We start from the raw sequence: 26,040 nt of genomic DNA on the forward strand, positions 1-26,040 counted from the left end.
TCCTTCTCCATCACAATCTATTCAAAGCCTCCCTCTTTACATCCTCCCAGGAAGAGCCAAACAGACTGTCCTCACAGAGTACTACTACTACTACTACTACTACTACTAACAACTCACCGCAGCACCAAGCCGCTTGACAGCTACGCATGCTCCTCCTCCATCCCAATCTATTCAAAGCCTCCCTTTTACACCCTCCTAGGAAGAGCCAAATAGACTGTCCTCGCAGAGTAAGAAATTGAATTCCCGACTATTAGACTCTCTCACCCCCTCCCCCCAAAAACAACATATCAAACAGACCTGGCCACGTGGAAATATATGCAGATTTGCTTTTGGCAGGACTCATTTTAATCACTTACTATATATGTGCTTTAAAAAAAAGAACTAAAAGAAGAAAAATTGTAATTATATATACATATATTTATATATATATATATATATATATATATATATATATATATATATATATATATATATATATCGCAAATATGATGAATCCCAAAGGAATCTCCTCACCCATTGCTACACAGCAAGAAGTTCTTCTTATTTTTGAAAGAAGGTCCACTCTCTACCATCCTGGTGCTTTCAGGAAGAATATTCGAAACCACAACACCCACATGCTTAAATCAAACAGTTCGTGGTAACGATCTGTAAGTAAGGAGCGACCCGGCTCAATAGTAACCGAAACTCTAAAAAACGGAATTTTGATACCAATAGATACACCAAAAGAATTAGATTTTTATGCTGATTCCAAATATTTCAGTTTCATCAAGTTTAGTACTTAGCTTAAGTTACGCGCCTGAGAAAATTTGGCAGATTTTAGAAAAAGGGGGAAAGACCCCCTAAAAGCTATAGAACCTTAATGAAAATCACACCATCGTATTCAGCGTTTAAGAGAACCCTACTGTAAAGGTTTCAAGGACCAATCTACAAAAATGTGGAATTTTGCATTTTTTGCTAGAAGAAAGATCACAAATCCGTGTTTATTTGTTTTTTTTTTTTCCCAGGGGTGATCGTATCGACCCAGTGGTCCTAGAATATCGTGGGAGGGCTCATAGAACAGATATTAAAAGTTCTAGTGCTCTTTTTAAGTGACCAAAAAAAATGGAGGGCAACTAGGCCCCCTTCCACGCTCATTTTTTTCCCAAAGTCACCCGATAAAATTTTGAGATAGCCATTTTGTTCAGCATGGTCGAAAATATGATAACTATGTCTTTTAGGATGACTTAATCCCCCGAAATCCCCGGGGGAGGGCTGAAAGTTAAGAACTTTACCCAATGTTAACATATAGTAATGGTTATTGGGAAGTATACAGACATTTTCAGGGGGGATTTTTTCTCGTAGGTGGGGGTGGGTGGGTAGGAGGGGGGTTATATGGGAGGATCTTTCCATGAAGGAAGTTTTCGTGGGGGAATGGAAATTTCAATGAAGGGGGCGCCAGATTTCCCATTATTATCAACGAAAAAGATCAGAAATTAAATAAAAAAAACAATTTTTTCAACTAAAAGTAAGGAGCAACATCAAAACTTAAAACGAACAATAAAATATTAGCTATATGATTGGGTTTACCTTCTAGTCAATACCTTGCTCTTTAAGCCAAATGTTTTTTATTATTTTCATAAGAGTTATTTATTCTATTTAACGGCCTATGTGATTAAGAGGTTATTTTCAAAGAATCGGAACAAAATTCAAACTTTAGCTTAAAGAGCAAGGTATTGAATAGGGGGCGAACACCCTACTACACTTATTCAAAATCAATGAATATAGAAGTTTGTTCCGTAAGTTAATTCGTAAGTTACGTATATTTATTACTAATAAAAACGTTCGTAAATACAATTAAACAAGTTTCGAGAAAGCCATTAACCAAAAGCCATTAGCCATAACCAAATAAAAGTAAAATTAATATGCAAATCTTTTTTTAATTATTCATGTACGGTGAGCCAAAATCAAAACCTGCATTAGTTCAAAAACGTTCAAAAATTAAATAAAAAAACAAGTTTTTTTAACTTAAAGTACGGAGCGACGTTATAACTTAAAACGAACAGAAATTATTCCGTATATAAAAGGGGCTGTTCCCTCCACAATGCCTCGCTCTTTACGCTAAGGGTTCACTTTCTCACAAATCTATTTGTTTAAACAATAAAAATCTTTAGCGTAAAGAGTGAGGCGGTGAGGAGGGGACAGCCCCTTTCATATACGGAATAATTTCTGTTCGTTTTAAGTTTTAACGTCGTTCCTTACTTTCAGTTAAAAAAAAACTTTTTTTTTATTTAATACAAAACAAGACCTAGCAGTATGTTGTAAACAAATTATCCAAAAACACGAGTACGAGTAAATAAAAAAATACAAAAACACAGAAATACATAACAAAAAACAGCCACTTTCTGTCCAAACAACTAAATATTGCTGCCAACATGACCCAGTAACCGTCAGACAGAAAAAGATTGTATTTTACTTTAGATTTGTCAGGTCATAAAAATACATGCTTACATCTTAGGGAGCATATAATGCATCAGTTACAAGGCCATATCCAGGGGGGGGGGTTACCCGGTTTGAACCCCCCCCCCCAAAAAAAAAAAAAATTGACTGAGTCAAAAATAAGTAAAACCTAGGTAAAAATCAGTAAAATTAGTCGAAAACTGAGTCAAAAATTAGGAACCCCCCCCCCCCAAAAAAAAAAATCCTGGATCCGCCCTTGATCAGTTATGACCTTGCTTTTTCACGATCCTAACAAAATTTTCAATTTAAGCAATCTTTTTATTTTTCAGTAAAGCAGAAATGGAACTCTAAATTAGGGGTATGAGGTAGGTCAATGTCACGTTAAATCAGGTTAATTTTCTTTCCAATTTGAATGTTCGTGTTCATTGTAATTTCTGTTTGTCTTAGGTTTGATTTGTTTATTCATATCAATTTCTGCTCTTATTATAATTAATATCTTACATTAGCTAATTTGTAACCGTTTTAAGCATCCAGTTCGTTCTTATTTTTTTATGACCAAGCTCTGTTCTTCTAAATTTAAAATTACATAATAAAGAGCAACAGAATTGTGAAAACAGATTACTTAAGTCTGTCGACATTTTTCAATCTATCCAAGGCTAAATTTAAAGCTAAGCTTACCTTACTGCTAAATTAAATTTTCCTCCATTTACCTAAATTTACCTTAAAGCTAATTCAAAGCTAAATTTACCGGCCATTAGTCTCATTACTTAATTTTGTCTTTTCGCTTAAGTTTCTGTTTAAGCAGATTTCATGGTTACATTAATTTACCTTAATTTTATCTAATTTACCATGAATTTAAATTTACCTTAACTTACGAACATTTACCTTAAAGCTAGATTTGACAGACACTAGTTTCATTATTTAATTTTGTGTGTCTATTATAGCTCCCCTCTTGACGGTTTTGATAGTTACATTAATTTACCTTAATTTTGCCTAAATTATCCTAAATTTAAATTTAATTTACCAAAATTAACCTTAGAGGTAAATTAAGCATAATTTACAAGCCACTAGTCTCATTATTTAATTTTGTGCGTCCGTTTAAGCTCCCCTCTTTGCAGATTTCCTAATTACATTAGTTTACCTTTATTTCACCTATTTTACCATGAATTTAAAATTACCCTAACAAACAAAATTTACCTTGAAGCTAAATTTACCAGCCACTAGTCTCATTGTTTAATTTTGTGTGCCCGTTTAAGACTTAAATTTTAAGTTCCCCTCCTAGTTAAATTAATTTACCTGATTTTACCTAGTTTATCAGGAACTTGAATTTACCTTAACGTACGAAAATTTACCTTAGAGCTAAATTAAACCTAAATTTACCAATGCATAGTCTCATTTTTTAATTTGGTATGTCCGTTTTAGTTCGCTTCCTAACAGATTTCATAGAGTTACAATTACAATGACTTTCTTCTTTTTTTTGTCGCCGAAATATTTCGGAAGAAATTTGTCCCACACCAAAATATATTCTCCAACTGAAGTGCAATTTCGACCTATTGTCACTTGTTTCTAGAGGTTCTTAGAGCTCCTCCATGAAGCCTTCATTGCGAGTAACCTTGATGGGGATAAATCTGTATAAAAATTATAATATAAGCAGGTTTACCTCAATGGCACAACTCATAAGAGATGATCTTTCAAAAGATTTGACCATTATTTTGAAGAGACTCATATCCGCATTGTTTAGTTCATACATTTCTGCCACTCCCCCAGTAAAGTCCTCCATGGCTTCAGAGGTGGTGCCACCTTTAAGGGCTTCATAGCTACCATGTAATCTAAATAAGAAAATAATGGGTTACAATTTGATTGATAACTGGTTTTAGTGTCTTATTCTTGCGTAAATTAATTTCTGATTTGTGAGTACCATCTGAGGAAGGTTTCACCTACAATGGATTTTAGATTAAAAAAAGTTCGAGAAATTAAAAAAAAAATCAAGAACGTTACTCAAAATCCTCTAAAATTCAAAGAAAAAAATTCAAAAAATAAATCGCCTATGGTGATGAAATGTTAAGGTGACTGGATAGAACTGTACCAGTTAAGAAAAGAGCAAGACAAGGTGCTATTGCCTCACCTTGTTATTTCAAAAATCACGTCCTAGAAGAGGGTTTCCATCATAAAATTCACATGTAAACATTTTCATTTTCAATCATATAACCAGGTGTTCCTTTTTTTCTATGGACTTGGTCAAGTTGGTTTTTCAACTATTCAAAACTTTTTTGCCTAAATGTAAAAAAAACTAAATTTTTTAGAATGCAATGTGGATCAGGTCCATTCAAAAATGTACTTAAGAATATCCTTAAGTACATAACTACACACCGAAAAATTTTTACGATTTTTGAAATTAAAACCAGCAGGTTAAAATAAGCGAGACTGACTGAAAACCGAACCATTAAAGTTGGTGCATTAACATTCAGACAAGGAAATCTTTATTCAGTATTTTTGGTCTTATAGCCACCACACTCAAGGTCTTGTATACTGAACACGAGACAGTGACCGATTTTCATGGTCTTTATACCAGACAATATTAGCTTCGGCTAGGTAGGAAACTACATTGTAGCTATATTTTAATTAAATATATGGCACTTTTGTCTTATAGCCACCACACTCAAGATCTTGTATACCGAACACGAGGCAATGACCGATTTTTATGGTCTTTATACCAGACAATATTAGCTTCGGCTAGGTAGGAGACTACATTGTAGCTATATTTTAATTAAATATTTTGTACTTTTGTCTTATAGCCACCACACTCAAGATCTTGTATACCGAACACGAGACAATGACCGATTTTAATGGTCTTTATACCAGACAATATTAGCTTCGGCTAGGTGGGAAACTACATTGTAGCTATATATTAATTAAATATTTGGTACTTTTGTCTTGTAGCCACCACACTCAAGATCTTGTATACCGAACAAGAGACAATGACCGATTTTTATGGTCTTTATACCAGACAATATTAGCTTCGGCTAGGTGGGAAACTACATTGTAGCTATATATTAATTAAATATTTGGTACTTTTGTCTTATAGCCACCACACTCAAGATCTTGTATACCGAACACGAGACAATGACCGATTTTCATGGTCTTTATACCAGACAATATTAGCTTCGGCTAGGTGGGAAACTACATTGTAGCTATATATTAATTAAATATTTGGTACTTTTGTCTTGTAGCCACCACACTCAAGATCTTGTATACCGAACAAGAGACAATGACCGATTTTCATGGTCTTTATACCAGACAATATTAGCTTCGGCTAGGTGTGAAACTATATTGTAGCTATATTTTAATTGAATATTTAGTTGATATTTTGGTTAGGTTAGTTTAGGTTATATATTTAATATAATGTGATCTGGGCGGCCTCCTTCTATAGTTCTTTGTTGTGGTTTTCATAATTAACCCGAAAATCTCGATCATCCTCATTGCAATTACAATGGGCTTTCCCAGTAGACGAAGCTAACATAATGCGAACAATCTTAGCTTCCCAATTGCCTGCAAGTCCTGTGGACATATTCAGTCATAAATCTTTGAAAATCTTTTATTTGGGGTCTCCAATTGGCTTCAAATGATTCATAAAACTGATAGACTATTTGAATTACCCTTACTCCATGCCTATCTACCTTAGTTTTGACCTAGGAATGACAGACTATCTATCAACAAGTGAAATGACATCATTTTTATACAATTCTGAAAAAAGGTTATGCCAGGTTTGCCTCTCACTCAGAATACCTGTCTTGCCTGTACTCCAATTAGCCATAGCTCTCGTGTCTTTCACACTGTCCATCAAGTTGACTTTCATTCTAATATTTCGGCCTATTATCACCCAAGTCGTCATCATAGTCAATAATAGAAAGAGAAATAATAATACAAAGACCCATATAATACATTTGGGAAAAATAGCAAGGGATGGAATAAAGCACAAAAAGATACAAAAAAAGAAAAAGAAAATCAGAAACTAAAACTTAAAAACAAGATGGAATGATAAGATAAAAAAAGGAATAATCGACGCAAATTTTTTGCTTTTTTTTATAACTACGGTGTACTGTCTCTATTTTGGATTTTAGCCGACAAAATGAGCCAGAAACAGAAACTAGCAAAATAGATCCCGAAATTGAAGGGCCTGAATCAAAGTTCTAAATCACATCATTCCCAGGGTTACCAACTTGCACAATTTCGTAGTTTTGCACTCTTCTTAGGCCTTGATTTTCACTCTTTTGAGACATCTGCAGTTGGCAACCCTGATCATTCCAGGTCTCACTTTGAGGAACTCAACACAGTTTCAGTCACTATAAGTAAGATCCTCGACTTGGTTCGTTATCACTAAGAAAAGGTATTCAAAACTTTCAGAGTACTACAGCAAAACTCACAATGCATTGGCTCATGCATGAGTTAGGACTTGGTTTGCCAGCGCATTGAAAAGTGTTGTTTTTTATAATATGTCATAGTATTGGCGCTTTCAAAATTACAACAAGTGAGCTTAGCAGGCATACGCAATTGGAGAGGAGGGGGATACCGTGATTACGCCTAAAGATCTTAACATTTTACAAGTATGCCGATAATTTTGGATTTTGAGTAGTTCGTCTATAGCTTTAGCGTATGGAGCAGCAGGCAGTATCCGCTTTATATTTAGGATAAACCTCGATATGGTATTAAAAACTAAAATCAAATAAATGCAAAATTTTGTAATGAAAATAAAAAATGACAATAAAGATTAAAACGAACAGAAATTATTCTGTATAGTTACCCCCCCCCCCCACCACCCTCCCTCTACCACTATTCTTAACGCTAAAGTTCGACCTTGTCCCCGCTAAAAAAATATAATAATAATAAAATAAAAGAATAAAAAACGAATACTGTAATGCAAGAGCAATTGGAACTAGGGGAACATTTTTTTCTCACGATACTTCAACAATGGAAGGGCTTACTGCCCGTTTGTATTAAACAATAATATTTTAGTTCTATTTTTTGAAAGGCTATCAGTAAAAAAAGTGTTTTTTTTTTTTTGGGGGGGGGGAGTCCCCCCATATACAGGAAAATTTGTATGTTTGCTTATGATTTAATTTCACTTTTTTTATCTATAGACCCATGGAGGGGGGAGGGGTGAAGGTGAAAATTGAATTCACTATCAATTAAGCTGTACCTAAAGAATATTATTGAAAACTTTTTAGGGAGAGCATAGACCTCAAAGCCCTTTTGCCCCCAAAGCCCTTATTGTGAATCAGAACATTAAGAAAATCACCAAGAAAAGTAAAATTTAATTAGAAATTTTAACTGGACACTGTGGATTCTACTTAGAGTCACTGTTCCAAGGCATGAAAGAGTGCCTTATTTAAAGTTGAAAAAAAAAATTCGACAAGATTCCGTCAAGATACATCAAAGTGTCTAATGATAGCATTGGGTACTCTATGAGACATATTCGACAAAGAAGCCGGTTTATCTTTTCCTGATAAAATTTGGCAACAAATTTTGTAATATTTTTCCTCAGAGAAATGAGTTGTTCCTACAGCTATTTTATTATGAGTTAGAAGTTTCTGATTTTTTTCCCTCAAGCACTGATAGTTATTCCAAATTTATTAGAACAGATTTTGTCGGCGAGATTTGCAAAAAGCTCATTTGACAACATTGTTTTTTCTTTCCCTCATATGATTTGTAAACAGGTTTTTGCAATTTTTTCGCCAAAAAAACGGTTTTTCATGGCTTTTTCGGTTTGAACTTGAGATTTTTAAAATTGTTTACGTGAACATAATGAGTGGTTGCTGAAAATTTATTTAAACATATTTTATCTGAAAGGTTCCTACAGTGTGGGGGTAGAGAATGCTCAATTGCAGTACTGACTACTGAATTATATCATAAATACTTTGACCAATTAGACCAAAACTTGGCACATGACACTGTCTGTCAGAGGCAGACCAATACAGGAGAACAGAGGTAGAAGTTGAGTCGGCAGTAATATATCCCATTTCTTTTGCATTGCTTATTGCACATGATACCGTCTCTAGCAGGAGGAAGTCAAGAGGAGGGGGGGGCTGAAGGGGTTAGGGTTGTTGGAAGGAACTGGGAGAGGGGGTCAGAATTTGACTTCACTTACTTATATTATAGTGGTCCAATCCCGCTTTCTAGGCCTATAATGAGAGAAAGGTTGAGATGACTTGGGCACGTTCTGCGGATGAAGGATGACAGATTGCCGAAGATTATCTTTTTTGGCCAACCGCCTAGGGCTAAACGGTAAGCAGGTCGTCCGAGGTTGGGGTGGGAGAATGTCGAAAAGAAAGATTTAAGGGAAATGGGAACTTCCTGGGAGGGTGTAAAGAGGGAGGCTTTGAATGGATAGAGATGGAAGAGAAGTGTGCGCAGCTGTGTTGGCCTCAGGCGGCTTGGTACTGCGGTGAGTTATTAGTAGTAGTTGTAGTACTTATATTATACAGTATGCGACTTGGCATGTGATATTATTATCCTTAGCTATCTCGAGCTTTTTTTTGTGCAGGGAAAGGCCAAGACAGGGGTGAGATTTCGTTGGACGGGGACAGATAAAAGCTTTCTTGCTTTTGAATACTAATTTATTTGGAACTGAAATATCTACATACGAGGTTCTGAAGCGTAGCGGTTATTCTCTCTACTTAGATCACAAGGTTTTCCGTTTCAGTCTAATCTAGGATGCAACAACTTTTTATTTTCTTTTAGCTATTGCCAATGCGGCAAGAAACGGGTGGACAAATTTTGGGTTGAAACTTTGTGCACGTGACCGTATGACCCTCTCAGACAGAAGAAGATCAAAACATGCCTATGAGACCAGTGAAGTAATATAACTCGGATCGTATCAAGTGCACATAGCCTGTGTGACCCACATTTGGAAGGAGAAGGGCCAGAATGAAGGGTTGGAAAGCTTCCTTGTATGGCCTAAAAAAAAGATGGAAAGTCATAGGGGAAGTTCGAGAGGGGATGGGGGCTAGTCGGTGGTAAAGTGATATTACGAAATATAGAAAAAAAATCGAAGTGATACCAAACGCCTATAATAAACCATTAAGAAGATTCCCGGAACACATCGGGTAGTTTCAGCAAATTTGCAATAAAGTTTTGTAATTCTTTTCTCCAGAAATAAAGTTTCTTTTACAGTTTTTTTTATGAATTTGAGGTCTGAGTTTTTTTGTTTTTTTTTTACGGACGGGGGGACTAGAAGCACATATGGCTATTCAAAGTACTTTTGAACAAATTTTATCAGAATAGTTCCGACAGTACGTCATCAAAATGTGCTCACAGGTTGCAGCTAGAGTGTATTATGCCCTTTATAAGGCATATTTGATAAAAATAAAACTAAAAACCTATTAATTGCTTCCTTATATAATTTGGCAAGAAGCCACTTGATGTGTAGGCTTAAACCAAGATTTGTTGGTATAATCACGTCTGAATCCATATCTCGGAACGAATTGTGTTTAAAGTACTGTTGGAGAACGTCTAAAAAAAGAGGGTGTACTCTGCCAATTTCTTGGACAAAGAAAATATACTGAATGTCAGTCTCTTTCGGTAAGATATAATTGGACGAGGTTTAACAAGAAAAAAGACATCAGGGATTAAAGAAACCATTTTCATTTTAAAGTTTCTAAAATTTTAATTCTAATTTCTATTAATTTATTTCAAATAGAAATTTTAATTTCTAAAATTTGCAAGTTCCTAAACCATCTAAAGAAAATCTGCCAGAAGTAGCCTACTATCAGAGAAAATACAGGTAGAGAAGTATTATCTGGAATTTCGTTTTTACCAGGAATTAAATTGGAGTATTTCTTATTTTATTCCTTTAATACATTTTTTGAATTTACTTATTGCTTCTCACTTAGGTAGAGTCATCTCCCCTTGTGGTACCCATGCTAACTTTCTTTCCAAACCGAAATTTTACCAAAATAAACAATAGGTCAGCCCTTGTTACCGATATTTGATCATTTTTATATTTCAAAAATATTTCATTTTAATATAGAACAAAAAAATTAAAGGCTCGATGACATTTTAATGGAGAATTTTTAATATTAGCACGGATTGACAATTTAAAAAAAAGAATACATCATTGCCATGTCAAATGAACAACACAAATAAAAATAAACACATGAGTGACAAAAAAAAAATCAAATTTAATGGGGCAGCGTTCAATAGCCAAAATTCAAGAATTTACATAATTGAATCTAAAGAAAATAAAGAATCAAGGAAAATCCTGTTGAGTAAAAATATTTAAAATCAAATGGTAAGCCATGTCAGTGCATGCAAAAGAGAATCAGAGTCTGTGAACAAAAACGGCACCAATTCACGAAAATTTAGGGGGAGGGACAGGTTTTTTTTTATTTTCTAAAGAAGACAAAAAAATCTGGTCGGGCGATATTTTTTTTTTTTGAGAATATCAGAAAAAGTATTTTTCAAAATCTAGGGAGTCCTGTATAGATAGCTAAAAGCGCAGTCTGGCAACCCATCATTTTTTTTCTGTAACACGTGACCAAGCCGTTTTAACCTTCCGTCATCTTAGCCCCCGAAAATAGATAGAACCATCTCTTTTGTACAACTTATTGTGTGATATAGGGTGAGTTAAACGAGTGCCCAAGACTATTCTTAGGCATTTCCTTTGGAAAATATATACCAAATCTTCTTCTGTCTTTCGAAGCAACCATGTTTCAGAACCATACTTGACCACTGTCATAACTGTAGCTTCCAATATTCTTATCTAGACTCACAAACTTATCTTCCTATTCTTCCCAACTTTTTTCAACTGTGGAAAAATAATCTGGACATTGGCTAATCTACTTTTTACATCTTCACTGCACCATTTTTTTACATCTGTACCATCTTTACTAATGATACTACCCAGACAAATGGATCTATCCGATCGATCATTTTGTTGCCTAATATTAATTCTTCGTCCTCATTTATTCCTTGTCTAAGCTACCTAGTCTTTTCAGCATACATTTTCAAACCTTCTCTTGAGCCTTGAAGTCTCGGAACCCCCAAAAATTCATTCGTTTCAATAGCATTTTTACCTGAGATATACAAATCGTTGGTACAATCTAAATCTAGCAGAGTTTTACCTTCAAATTCTTTATCCTGTTATCTATAGCCTTTGTCATGTTCCTTAAAAAACATCAGTAAAAAAAATCCATAAACGAGAAAAAAAAAACCCTGCTTAAATCCTGATTAAACACCAAACCAACTTCCAGCCTCACTTCCCGCCTTAATCACAGCAATATCATTCTCGTACATGGCACTAATCACCTTAACATAGTCTACTTATTCAGTATACCATGGAAGACAGTACATTCACTAAAGCTTTTCTACGAACAAATAAACGTTCAAATGGGGATAGATCTCTTTATTAGACAGTGGAAACTGATACAGAAGTCTACATATTTCGACAAAATATACAGCGATTGTCACCAGCAGAGCATATCTGCTGATGACAATCGCTGTATATGTGTTTTAAATATCCAGACTTTTGTATCAGTTTTCACTGTCTAATAAATGGACTTATCCCCATTTGAACGTTTATTTGTTTGCAATAGAAAGGCTGTTTGGTCTTGGGAAAAAAAATATTTTCCTAAAGTCAGTAAGTGCTTTCCCTTTTTCACAACCTTCAGTTATTTATTTCCAATTTTTCAACAACCATATTTCACTTATTTACAACAATACCAACACCTGAAGCAGGGGCGTAATTGGCTATGGGGCAGGGGATGACTGTCCCTCCCAGACCCCGATTTACCATCCAGCCAGCTGAAATTTAGTTCCTTGAAAAGTTTTGTCAAAACTAAGATAAACCTGCATAATTCAAGCGTCCCCATAAACGAATCAGTTTTTTAGTATATCTTTACCTTTACGATGTGGCTCATTTTTCCGTTTTCACTGTTATTTTCACTTGATTTAGGAATATTGGCTCCTGCTTTGCCCCCCCCCCCCTCCCAAGATTTGGACAAAATTACGCCACTGACATGAGGACTTATAATTTGTAATCTTTTTAGTACTTTCCCTAACACTTCCTTACAAAATAAACCTTCCTTCCTATTTATCAAAAATTATTTTTTACGTCATTTTTTGAAACTTTATCACAACTTAACAGAGTCTCAAGAAGTTTTGCATTTTAGAGGAAAGAAAACTCACTTTTTTCCAAACCTATCATAGAATAAACAGTGAGTAAACAGAGACCCTAGTCAGCAGAAGCTGAAACTGTAGAAGACTGAATATGCATATCAAAAATTTCTACCAGCCAAGGGCTTATCCAGAATCTTTTCGGGGGGGGGGGTATTTTCCTTCGATTGAGGAGAAGTTGCAAAAAAATCTTTACATAGCGTTTTAATAATTAGCTTAAATACATTTTGCTACTTTTTTACGGGCCAGACAAAAAATTTCTAGGAGGGGGTGAACCCAATAACATACCCCTCCCCCATGGATACTGTCTTGCTACCAGCCTCTCGGAACTTGCAACTCTATGTCTGCTACTTCTCATTTTTTACACTAAAGCATGACCTTTTTATCTCAATGCCTAAAGAATGGTTATTCTAACACAAAAGCAATTTGATGAAAATTTTTAATTTTTCTACTGCAATGCTTCAACTATGAAAGGGCTTAGTTAGTCAAATTTGCTTTAAAAGATAGTATTTTCATTTTAAGACAAATACACAAAATCCTTAGAATTACCACCGTCTAACGCACGTGTTAGGTTCTAAAACTTTTTTCAGAAGAGCGGTTGAGGTTGATTGCTCCCTCTTTACAAGGATAGATCTTCTTTGTTGTCAGTTTTAATATCGTTTAGTTTTTATTTTCTCATTATAACTGCTGAAAGTCAACACTGCTGACAATCAATACTGCTGACTAACTTTTAGGATTTAACGGTCTATCCTGGCTATTCGGGAACTTAAAATTAAGAAAAAAATCATGGAAAAAAATTAAGAGCTAATCGGTATTTCTGTTTTATTAATCTCAGGAGTGAATGCAGATTTAGGTTCAGTGGCAACACTGGTAACAATGATGTTTCAGGATCTAAAAGACAATGTAAATGTCTTGAGAAATATTATATGTAAATTTCAGGATAATTATTTCCCCGATTTTAAAGTGGATACGTTCAAAAATAAATTAACTAGGAATTTCTTCAATAGATGTCAGCGTAGGAGGCCAAGGGATCCATGCCCCTCCCCTCATGAGACAAGAAGATATTAAGAACCCTTAAAAGTAGAAAATGAGAAATTTCTCCATTTAAGTGCTCATAAAAAAGCTTCTGGAACCACAAACCTCCCCCCCCCCCCCCATGGTAAAATTTTTTTCTGTTCACAGTGTACCTAATGGTGATAGAACTGAAGTACCTACTTTGCATAAGCCTTCTCCAACAATGCACTCCAAAATTCATTTTTCTCTTGGGATTGAAGGTAGACTAATTTGCCGTTATACGTTGGTAATTTGTCATCTATGACAACGTCCACCCATTGGCCATACTGCCAAAATCTGAAATAGATCATAAAAACTTTCAGAGCCGCTTAATTTTTTTACAATAACCATGAGAAAGAGCACCTCCTCTATTCACATGCCTGGTCTAGACTAAGAAAGCGGCCTTTTTACCCCATGAAAAACAGTTTCTTTCATTTGTATAAAAGTTAAATGTCAACAAGGGGAAGGGGGTTAAAATTTAGATTTGATTAGATATAATATAGAAATCGAAAGATTCAGAGCCGCCACCTTAGAGTGCTACAGAGGAGGTTTAGAGACCATTTAAAATCCCGAATTTTCCTTTAAATTCTAAAACGCAATCTTTAACCAAAATATATTTTTTCTTCGGTGATACTAAAAATCAAATTTGTAAGGGCAAATTACAAAAAATCTAACCAAGTAGTAATAAAAATCTAATAATTAGTAATAAAACTCAAGTTCGGACACCTGCGATTAGTACTGTAACAGTCATGTTACAAAAGGTTAATGCCAAGGTCATTTTATGGAGCGAAAACAAGAAAAGTGAGGTACAGGGTCTTAGAACTGAAGTTCCAAACTACTAGTACTACTCGGATAAAACAAAGAAGAAAAAATAATAAATGAAATATAAAATCAAATTGGCGAGAAAAACGAGGGTCTTAGAATGTATTTACTACTACTACTACTACTAGCAACTAACTACAGCACCAAGCCTCCTAATGCTAACACAGCTACGCACATTTTTCCTCCATCCCGATCTATTCAAACCCTCCCTCTTTACACCCTCCCAAGAATTTCCCATTTCCCTTAAACCTTTCCTTACGACTTCCTCCCACCCCATTCTGGGACGACATGATTTTCGTTTGGTCCTAGACGGTTAGCCGACAAGCACGTTCTTTGGCAATATGTCATCCTTCATTCAAACATCGTGTCCTAGCCATCTCAACCATCCTCTCAATATAGCCCTAGAAAGCAAGACTAAACCATATTTTCGTACAGCTTACTGTTTGAGATACGGTCAGTCAGTGAGGTACCAACACAATCCGTAGGCACCTTCTCTGGAAAACACGTGACAAATCCTCCTCCGTTTTTTGGAGCACCCAAGCTTCAGAACCATATTTGACCACTGTCATTGCAGTAGCTTCCAAAATTTCTTCCTATTTTTCTAAACTTTTTTTACTGTGAAAACACCCTGGGCGTTGCCTATTCTCCTTTAACATCTTCACTGCACCCTACGTCAGTACTGATAATACTATCAAGGTAATTGAAGCTGTCCACTTGATCGATATTCTCGTTACCCAACATCACCTCTTCAACTTCACTTATTCCTAGCCTTAGCGACTTAGTCTTCTTATCATTATTTTTCAAACCTATTCTTGCATCCTTAGCTCGCAAAACCTCTACAAATTTATTCATTTTGCTAACATTTTCATCAAGGATGCTTGAATCGTCAGCATAATCTAAGTCTAGGAGAGCTTTACTTCTCAAATTGATCCTGTGTTCTCACATTGCCCTTGCTGTGCTTCTTAGGACAAAGTCCACCAAAATAATCTATATAAATGGGATATGACGCAACCCTTATTAACTCCTGATTTAATACGAAACGAGCTACTAGCCTCATTTCCTACGTTAACCGCAGCAACGTTATTCTCGCACATAGCATTAATCCTTTTAATGCATTTATCTAGTAGCATAGGCAGCGCAATAGCGCTGCCTAACTAAAGAACGATGTGAGCACAATGTATTATTTATTACTTTTTTTTCGTGGTCTTAGACCAGGGCACTTCGTATCGAAGGAATTGTCGTAGAAACTTCGAAAAGAGCTCATTCGATTGGAAATTGGAGTGGCTAGTGCCCTTTTTAAGCGTCGAAAGTGATTGGAGGGCAAATAGCCCCCCCCACACCCCTCCTTGCCCGAAACACAATCGATCAAAATTTTTAGGTATCCATTTTGTTAAGCGTAGTTGATTTTCAGATAAAAAATATGTTTTCGAGGAAGTCACTCCCCCACAACCCTCAGGGCAAGGGTTTTAAGTTATGCCCGGGGGCATATAAGGTTTTTATAGAAGGCGTTGTCTTAGAAACTTCAAAAAAGGCTAATTGGACTGGAAATTCAAAGGGCTAGAGCCCTCTTTAATAGTAGAAAGTGATAGGAGGGCAAATAACCCCCCTCTCACGCCCATTTTTTCCCCAAACACATCCAATCAAAATTTTGAAATAGCCATTTTATTCAACGTAGTTTTACGTTCTGGAAATCTGGTCTTTGTGGATGACAACCCCCCACCGTCCACAGGGCAAGGGTTGTAAGTTATGCCCTTGCCCTGACAATAAAAGTTATGCCTTGCCCTTCAAAATAAAAGGACTAATCCATTTGAAACTAAAACTTTTTCGCCTTGGAAAGAAAGAGGAAGCCTTAACCCTCCGTAAACAAATTAAGAGGGAAATACGTCATGCAGCTTTGCACTATGGTAAGAATAAAATAAATTACTTAAAACAGAGCAAACCTCAGCAATGTTTTAAGAAAGTGAAAGGGGGCCGGTCGAGCAAGAACCTTCATTTTCTTCTGGATGAACCGCCTGAACAGACATCAAATGAGCTAAATAAACCCCTAGCTAGCAGTCTGCAAGTGTTCCCCCCTCCCTTAGAAAACCAGTTAATCCCTGAAACTCCAAAACGTAAAATCCCAGAAATTTCGGCGAAGCAAATAATAGAAAAAATACAGAAACTGAAAAAAACTAGTATTTGTCACATTGATATCCCAATTGTGTTTGTATGAAGTCGCATAATTGATTCTTTAGAGCTTTAGATGAGGAATTGCAAATATTTTTTGTAAATTGTAAAATTGTTTATATTGTAAATTGTTTAGGTCCCAGAGAAAACATTTTAGGTCCCAAGACTTTCCATCAGAGATGGAAATTTACATTCCTAGGTAAGATTAAAAGGGTCGTTTCATAAAGGTTGTATCAACCTCAGGTAAGTGATTAGTTCCTGAATAATTTGTTGTCTTATCCCGTGAGAATTTAAAAGGGCTTTTTATCGTCAAAAAAAGAAAAAAACAACTGTGTTATGGTTAGTTGTATAGAGGTTTTTTTTGTGGTCATTATTTAAGTTGTTTTCTTCGTTCGTGCATGTATTTTTTCTTTCGTTTTCCGATAGGTCGGAACGTGTCTTGAATTTGATCGCGATGGATGCAATACGGCAATGCGGAGGGAAAAGAGGTGAAACTTTAAGTATAAATAATAAATAAAATGAGAAAGTTCAAATCCACTAACCTTTCGTCAACATATTACACTCACTCCTGTTTTTTTTTCTTGTTTTTTTTTCAAAACTTACTGAAGGTCAATTTGCTAGTTTAAGCAAAACCCCCACCGTCCATTACCTTGTGTCGGCCATGGAAAAGAAAAAGAGAAAAAAGGAAAAAAGAAAATGAAGGAGGAGAGACAGAAGGAAAGTTAGTTCATTCAAATTTGACGAACCCACAACTGAAATCAGGCGATGTGGGACTCAAAATACTTTGCAAAAAAGAAAACAAATAAATAAAATAAAAGATTCATATTTAACAAATTGCAGGTTAAAATTATACAATAGAAAATCAGCGCCCAGATTTTTTAAATCATTCTGCTTATTTTCATTTTTATATGACCAACTAGAAAAAAATATCAATGAATACACTTATAAAAAAAGACACTAATTTAACGAAAATAATATCCAAAATATAGAAATGAAAAAAATGAAATTATAAATAAATTAAAAACACCCCTAACGATTTACAAATTAAACCTAACTTTTAAAAAAAATCAACCGCCAAACGTTTGATTGTGGCAAAAGAGTAACAGCCCCGAGCAACTGAAGGTTGTTCCATCATCTTGAAGATGCCACCAGAGAGCTAAAATCAAACCGAAAGCAAGGTGTTAGCGATTCGAACTGTTTAAAAAAAAAAATCTTACAATTCGGTTAGGGGGGTCGGAATTGGTATTCATCCTGAATATTGCAATGTGACACCTGTCAGATACAAAAGCATTAGTCTATGACTTAAAAATATCTTCAAACCATTCGGAGATAATAATTTTGACATAAAATTTTCAGCAAATTCCAGGTCAAATTTCGATTTTGAAAGTTCAACAAAAACACAAAAAAACCTTTTTGAAAGTACAACAAAATATATTGGAATTCTTTGTCTGGCTTATATAAACAAGGATATTAGGTGCCCTCTCCAAATGTTCTATTTCTAAATTTTATTAAAAGTTTCCTCACTAATTCATTTCAGATTTCTTAAAAATTTTTTGTTTTGTTTTATTTTAGCCTACTAAATTTACCAAACTTTTTTCTTCATTAGAATCTGGAACACCATTGAACACATTAAAAAAAATACAATTTAATGTACAATACATCTGTTCTTCTCTGTTCACTTCTCTGTTCTTCTCTGTTCACTTCTCTGTTCTTTCAAGAAAGTGACTGAATAGTTACCGGAATAAGGATGCAATTTTTGTGAATGCTTGAAATAAATACAGATTCTCATAAAAAATATAATCCGTAATAAATACAGATCATCAACGTCATCCGTAATACAGATGACATTGATATATCCCTTATCTGGGCAGTTGGTTTTAAGCCCTCTCTGAATCGAAGCAGTGGCTTGTGTAATTAGTAAATATCAGCAGTAAGAATCTCTTTTTTTTCAGCAATTAATTAAAAAAACTTTTTCCAGAAAATAAGTTTTTCAAAGAAAAGTAAAGAACTCCATTAAACAAAAAGTGAGCAAAAATAAAATCTAATTATCTACCAAGCTCGAAACTACCACAAATCAGCATCGATAAATAAATGAAACCCAAAACGAACGGAAATTACAATAACTAACCGAGGCAAACTCAAAACAAGCAGAAATTAACACGAGACCAGAACATAATTTGCATTTTACTGAAAAAATATAAATGTTTTTACTTTTATAACTTTAATAAATCAAATAATATTAACATTTTGATTACTAAATATCAGTATATGTATATTAAACTGACAATGCATATTCATTTTGTATTTTTTTTTCAGTAAAGTACAAATTATGTTCTGGCCTTGAGAAGGCATAGGGACTTTGAGCCCTGCTCATGTTAATTTCTGCTCGTTTTGAGTTTGACTCTGCTTTGACTCTGCTCGTTTGACTTGGAGGAAACATACAAAGGCATTGATCTCAAGGGGAGATTTTTTTTGTATTCCTTATTCCAGTGGGGAGAGGTAATAAAACCTCTATCCCCTCCCTGGAGGTACCCACAATTACAAATGCAATCAGAGTAGTCTAGAATTGCTTCAGAGACTACATTAACTCTGCTTAGGAAATGTTTTGGGAATTACGCTATCGATCCTTAAGCCGAGTGCCTAGTGATAGGAAGCAGTAAACATTCAAGGGAAAATGCATCTAATCAGTCTACATTGAAAAACAAAATAAAGAGTTTTAAAATTTAACTTTGAATGAGATAATGATCCTCGGTTAGGAAGGTTTAGATATTTACAGTCTTTAGTTCTTAGCAGAGTTTATATAATTATCCAGTAAGCTTATCGCAGATCATTTCTGGTCTTCGTTCTCGGTGAGAAGAAAAAGCTCCTCCCACTTCTTCGTGCAGTTATGGATCAGTGTGTTTGCGTCAATCAATGAGAAATGGTTAGAAAGTGCATTATTCGTAATAGCGGGTTTCCACTTGTTTCCGATTGTTTCACGTCTGACTTGTCTACCCGTGAAAAGATCGGATGCCGCTTATGTTTCTACGTTCTCTGGAGCACTCGCACCCCGGTTCGGGTTTTTATAATGGGTGAGATAGGGAATGATCATACTGGATAATTATATAAACTGTGGTTCTTAGAGACAATCCATTTAAGGATTGAATTTTCCAGCGTACGGTGATTAGAAAAAGTAGGAAAACACCCCCTAAAAGGCGGTCTTGACGAAAAATAAATCATCAAATTTCCATGTCAAGAGCCCTTTACAGGACACTTCAAATCAGGGACGTACGAAGGGGGGGGGCCTCCGGGCCCGCCCCCCCCTCCCGAAATCTCACGATTTTTTTCATTTTCCCATAATTTTCTGAATTTTCTCACAGAATAATGGGTTTTAAGGATTTGACCCCCCCCGAAACAAATTGCCCCCCCCCCCCGAAACAAGTTCCTGCGTACGTGCCTGCTTCAAATCCCTTTTTGCAAACATACGAATTTGTAACTTTTTTCCGAGAAATTTGGTCAGGAATGAGTGTTTCTTTGTTGCTGCGTATTTTTTCCCCAGGGGCTGTCGTATCAAGCCTTGTGAAATTCATGGCCGTAGAGTATCGGGAGGGAGCTCATTAAAGCAGAAATTCAAAGATCTAGTGTTCCTTCTAAGAAATGAAAGAGGTTGTGCCATAGAGAAGTGCTTTTATAAGTACCTTCATAAGTAACATTTTGGGGAAATACTAATGTTACCATGAACGAGGAAATCATAATCTTTAGAGTTAACTAGGGATTCGATTGTAGATTCTTGACCTTACCCAATAGGGGATATTTTAGACAGCTAATTTTCATAATTAAATTTTAACAAGTACCATATGGGGGAAAATATTCAGTTACCAGGTTAACCAGGTAAAGTTACCAGGAGCAAGGATAGTGAAATCTTTTTTAAAATACGACTGTAGATTCAGGCTTTGCCAAAATGGGAACGTTTTCAAGAGCCACGGACGGGGTGAGGAACCCTAATATGGAAGAGGCTTATACAGTAATATATGCAGGGAAACATTTAGGTTACCGAGAAAATTTTACTAAAATTTTGCAAAGTAAATTAAGGATCCGATTGGATGTTCTTGGCCTAACCAAATTTGAAAAAAAATTAAAAAAGTTATGGACATGGGGAGAAAACCCCAAGAGTTATCAACCTTCTGGTTTTTACAGTAACATAGAAGGACAGGGCATTCAGATTAACAAAAAAGGCAAGCAAAGTCTTTAGATGCAATTAAGGACCTGATTATAGATTTTTCGCTTTACCAAGTTGGTAACATTTTGGAGCATTACAGACTGAATGAGATGATAAGGTTTAGATGATATTATCTAAACCCTAAGATTTAACAACATTTAGGCAATTATATTAACATGGAGGGGGGGGGGGGTAAGGTTACCACAAACAAAGGTGTAAAACTTCTTAGTGTTAGATTTAGGGTTTGATTTCAGATCTTCTTTTTTTTTTTTTTACCGAAATAGGACATATGGAGAGGACATTTGTGAATAGAGGGGGGGGGGGGAAGAAATGGAGATTTTTAAGTCAATAGAGGTATCAAATTCTTTTATTGGCACAGTAAATTCAAAAGTTTGATATATGAGATTAATTGCTAGGTACTCGTGCTGCCGAAGATGAAAATTTTTCAGAATGTTTTGGATTTAGCAGTAACAGTTGCCATTATAGGAAGTCCTTGTTTTTCTAAGAGCCCCATTTTGAAGGGGGGCCTCTCCAGACCCACCATAGCACAAAATACAAAGCTATTATATTTCCTATTAGAAAATAAAAGCCAGACTAACAGCAATCAATTGAAGCAGCACAAGGTATGTACACCATATTTTTTTCCCTAGCTGCTAAGGTAGCGGATAGTTTACTTCTCTGTTCTTTTACTTTTACACTGATTTACATTTTACTTTACATAACGTTTACATTTGCACTTTATATCGCTTTACATTTACCTTACATTATTTTACATTTAACTTTACATTTGTTTTTGCATCATTTAGTTTCACATCTTTGAGCTTCAGAGAACATTACAAATTTACAATTTTTCAGCATTCGACTTAATCAAATCATGTGATATTGGATTTAAGCCCCCCCCTCCTCCTTCCATACCTCTATTCCATCATTATTATTGTGTATTGTTTTCGATCTGTTAGTCTATCTTCCAAAATAATTTATGTAATACCCACCTGAAGTGGAAAATTCCAGCATATTCGCCATCGTCAAAGGACTGATCATCAGGTACAATTCGTTTAAAAAGAACTGGATTGATTGTAAGATTTGCCATAGCAGCCAATAGCCAACAATCCCCTGAAAAGCAAGAAGCATATACATGGTTCCTACCGAAATTTCCAAGTTGCAGACGAGTTAAACCTAAAAGTATATAAATTCTAAACAAGGTCAAGCACTGGGAATAGCAATTTACGAGCCTTCCTAATTCTGAAGCAAGGCCGTACCCAGTAGGGGGGTTTGAACCCCTCCCGAAATGTTTTTTTAACTCGTAAAAACGCCACAAAATGAATATAAACAAATTTTGTATGCGTTTTTTGAGGTTTTTTCCTGTAAACCCCCCTCCCCCCCCCCGAAAAAAATATTTGAGTAAAACCCCCTTCGAAAAAAAATCCTGGGTACAGCCTTGTTCTGAAGCCTTGTTCTGACATTGAAAGGAGCAAATGTCAGCAATAACTTGAAATCAGAGTAGGTGATGACGGGTCTAGGAGATATCCCCCCCGAAGATTTCCCCCCGGTTTTGATCTACTAATATTGTAAAAGAGAAAGTGTTTAAGATATAGGCCTAGTTTGTTTTCAGTAAAGCGTCAATAACTACGCTGTGTGTTATCCCTGATTATATGATAAGAACCTTATTGTATAACATTTTGCTGCAACAGCCTATTTATTAAAACAATGCATTTCAAAGTCATTTAATCTTAAAGAGTTATTCTGTTATTATATATATCAAAAAAAGAAAAATAATAAAAAAAAAAAAAAAAAAATTTAAAAAAAAAATAAATATATACGTTCTGAAACCACATTGGCGACTAATTTGTTTATTGCTTATTTGTTTGTTTTTGGAAATAGAAGAAAGAAATATAGTTTGAATTTCTTTGTATTAATACTTGAAAATGTTGAATTTGTATTTTCACAAATAGGATTAGAAAAATATCCCCAGTATCTCTGTTTAAAGCGAGATCTTTATGCTTGTATTTTCTTTATGTCAACTGCTTTCCTAAAGACTGTGATAAACCACTCAGCGAGGAAACCAAGGTTGACTCATCAAAAAGACGGATAGATTCTGCCTGCGTCAAATTTTTCCTCGTTTGGTTTTTTAACTATTTGTCTTCTTTCTTCGGTAATGTATCGTATGCGAAGGATCAATACAGTCAAATTTGCTTCCCAATTGAGGTTACTTGGTTCAAAATTTTAAGTGAGATGTCTTCATGACTTGACATTTTATAGCAGATCGGTGTAAAAACAGTTCGAATTTTTCCCATTACGAATAAACATAACCTTGCTTTTTTCTTCCGAAATTTATTGTTCTTGATAAATCATTTTGGTCTATTTTACCCACACTGAAAGTTTCACACCGATCAAAGAAAAAAAAACTTTGGCCATTTTGGAGTTTACGAATTCAATACAGCCCACTTTTTTCTTCAAAATATTCCTTGTTCACTTTTTTAAAGCAATCTTTTCCTCGTAAGATCATTTGGTCTAGCATACATGCCAGGTAAGTTGCTAGTCGATTGAGCATAAGATGAATTTAGGCCTATTTTGGGTGTCAAAAAACTAATGCAACCATTTGTTTCTAAAACTTTTGTCTCCGTTGACGTTCGCTGTCTCTGTCTACATCCCCTCTAGCCTTAAAAAAAAAAAAAAAAAAAAAAAAAAAAAAAAAAAATCCCAAATTTAGGCATAATGAATAGATACAACCAATCTTCAAATTATTTTGATTTCAGTTGAGTCTACCTGGCCCTGTCTAAATTTGTTAAATTTTAAAATTACAATCCTATCAGAGACAAAACATGGACTCGTTTTGAGCACTGGATATCGATGCAGCCAAAGTTAAATCCATATAATATCATTTTTCAGCTGGTTGGAGAGGCAAAGTACAAGAAGGACCAGAAACACAAATTTTATTTCTCACAAACCCTCCTTCTATTGCAAAATATGAAATCCCTTTGACCCACTGAACCCCAAAGACTCCAGAACTTTCAGCTTAATCCCCATCTGTTGTTCTCGAGATGTTGAAGATGTGCCAATTTTATCAACTAGACACATAATTTCTTTCAATTTATCTTTTACTTTCCTCCCAGTCAAAATTCAAGGCCTTCTTGACCCCCTAGCATCCCCTAGAAATTTCAGCTTGATCGCCCAAGCTGTTCCTGAGACAATCCAGATATGCTCCCGAACCCCGAGACAAAATTTATATCCCCCTGTCCTTCCTCTCTATCTTCTCCTGCACTACCAGAAACTTTCAACTCAGCCCCTCATTTGTCACTGAGATATTGCAGATATGGTATTTTGATAAGCTGAATTCCCATAGTATCTTTTGCACATAGTATCTTCAACTCTGTTCTCAAGGGCCAAAGTTCAAATGAGTGAAAGAGACATATACGCTGAACCTTTCGATAAATAAATAATTCTAGCCTTTTGATAAAATATATCGGACAAAATATTACCACCGATATAAAAAAAAGTAAGAGTTTTGTCGCATAAAGAAGGAATTCTACTAAGTGAAATTGTATTTATTATTGATTAAAATTTATATTTTATTAAAATTTTACGAAAGCCTTAACAAGGGTAAGCTGCGTACAAAAAGTTAAAACTGTTCCGGTGTTGAGATAGCCTAGTTTAGAGTCTCCACATTGTCGTTAGCTCCTTCCTCCATCAGATCAGATGTCCTCTTTCTGCTTTTTTTCTCTTTTTTTATTGCAGCACCCATATTCATTTACTTAAAAACCACATAATATGTAGGCCTTATAAATTCCGTTTGGGTTTTAGACGATCAAATATTGGTCACAAGCTTATTGAAACAGAGCAGCATAGAAATTCCCTTTGACTTGTGCACCCGCAATTGTAAAAGCCTTTGACTCCTCCTCCCTTAATCTGTTTGAGGGAGGAGACTCCCTTAAACAGATTCCCTTAATTGTCTTATTTAGGTGAGGAGACTCCTCCTCCCTTAATCGGTGATAAGTATATCGCAAAAGACTAGCTTACAAAAGCTTCTTGTCCCTCTCCGGAAACTAGTTTAAGTTACAGGCTTACGTTAAAAAACCATTGCTTACAACAGCACTTTATTTTTTAGTCCCCAGTCCCTCTATTTAGTTACTAGCATTTATTATATACATATTTAACAAAAAAACAGCCTATATGAACAGTGGCAGTTCTGCTTTCTCTTGAGGTCACGACAAAATCTTGATTACCCCTCCCCCCTGTCTCCCACAAGATTTGCCAAATTTTAGTGAAATTATTGTCGATTTATTAATTAATTAATTAAGTATTTTTTTTCTTTACTATTTAAATTAGTTAGTAATTAATTATTATTAATTATTTTAATTTGATTATTATCATTATTATTATTGAATTATTTGTATTATTAGTTTATTTTTATTTTATTAATTAAATAACAATTTACTGATTATTTCATCGATTAACTGCACCCTCAAATTTATTTGAATAAAAATAAAATGTCCAAATTACAAAATGATTATAACCGTTATATTATTTATTTGAAATATTACGCTCCTAACCTTTACGTGCCGGGGGAAAGTCCCCCCCCCAAAAAAAAAAACCTCAGCATATGAGCAGATAACATATCTACTAGACAAAATAATGTTCTATCTCGCTTGGAAATACGTGCAAGGATAAAGTGAAGCTCATCTTGAGCAACAGCAACACATTTTGATTTGCAGGACTTACCAAGCTCTCCTTGTTGAATATCAAATCTTGATGCATCATCCACCACAAACTGTGGATCTGAACATATTTCCTAGAAAAGAGACGGTCGGTTTACACCCTATGGCAAAGGGAGTTACTAGCATCAATAATGTTTATTGTCACTTCAGAGCTAAACATGGCAATTGTTATGTTTTATTGTTTAGAAACCTTCTTGAGGCAAAAAAAAAACAGTTTATGAAATGATTTGTTTTAATGAACTTGAAAAGCACAAACAATGTAAATAGCAACCGATTGAACTTACCTTAAAAACTTTTTCGCATGCTGAACAATGGTCTGCGTTGTGCAGGTACCGATCTCCTGATTCGATGCCTTCGGCCGGGAGTGTAATACGTGGTTGGGGGCAAATCACCCTATCCTTCCCGTGTTTTACCCCCAGATTTCTGCAAAACCCATCCAGAGCTGGGTTGACTCTGGCTGAGCTTGCAGTCACATCATTG

The 26,040-nt window shown here is 35.2% G+C and overlaps 1 protein-coding gene across 1 annotated transcript in view; it reads right to left on the reverse strand.

The window, feature by feature from the left end:
* The window catches only part of CalpA (calpain A), a 105,569-nt gene that overhangs the window by 73,700 nt on the left and 5,829 nt on the right, over positions 1-26,040 (reverse strand). Inside the window, exons 3-6 of the mRNA XM_089091691.1 lie at positions 25,565-25,634; positions 21,838-21,958; positions 13,822-13,956; positions 4,097-4,265 (exon numbers count right to left, since the gene is read on the reverse strand). Coding sequence (XP_088947817.1) covers positions 4,097-4,265; positions 13,822-13,956; positions 21,838-21,958; positions 25,565-25,634 — 495 coding nt within the window. The remainder of the gene's footprint in view (positions 1-4,096; positions 4,266-13,821; positions 13,957-21,837; positions 21,959-25,564; positions 25,635-26,040) is intronic.

Source organism: Artemia sp. Qi Xiang Cuo, chromosome 7 (genome assembly GCF_049724085.1).
Source record: "Artemia sp. Qi Xiang Cuo chromosome 7, ASM4972408v1, whole genome shotgun sequence".
NCBI classification, from domain to species: Eukaryota; Metazoa; Arthropoda; class Branchiopoda; order Anostraca; family Artemiidae; genus Artemia; species Artemia sp. Qi Xiang Cuo.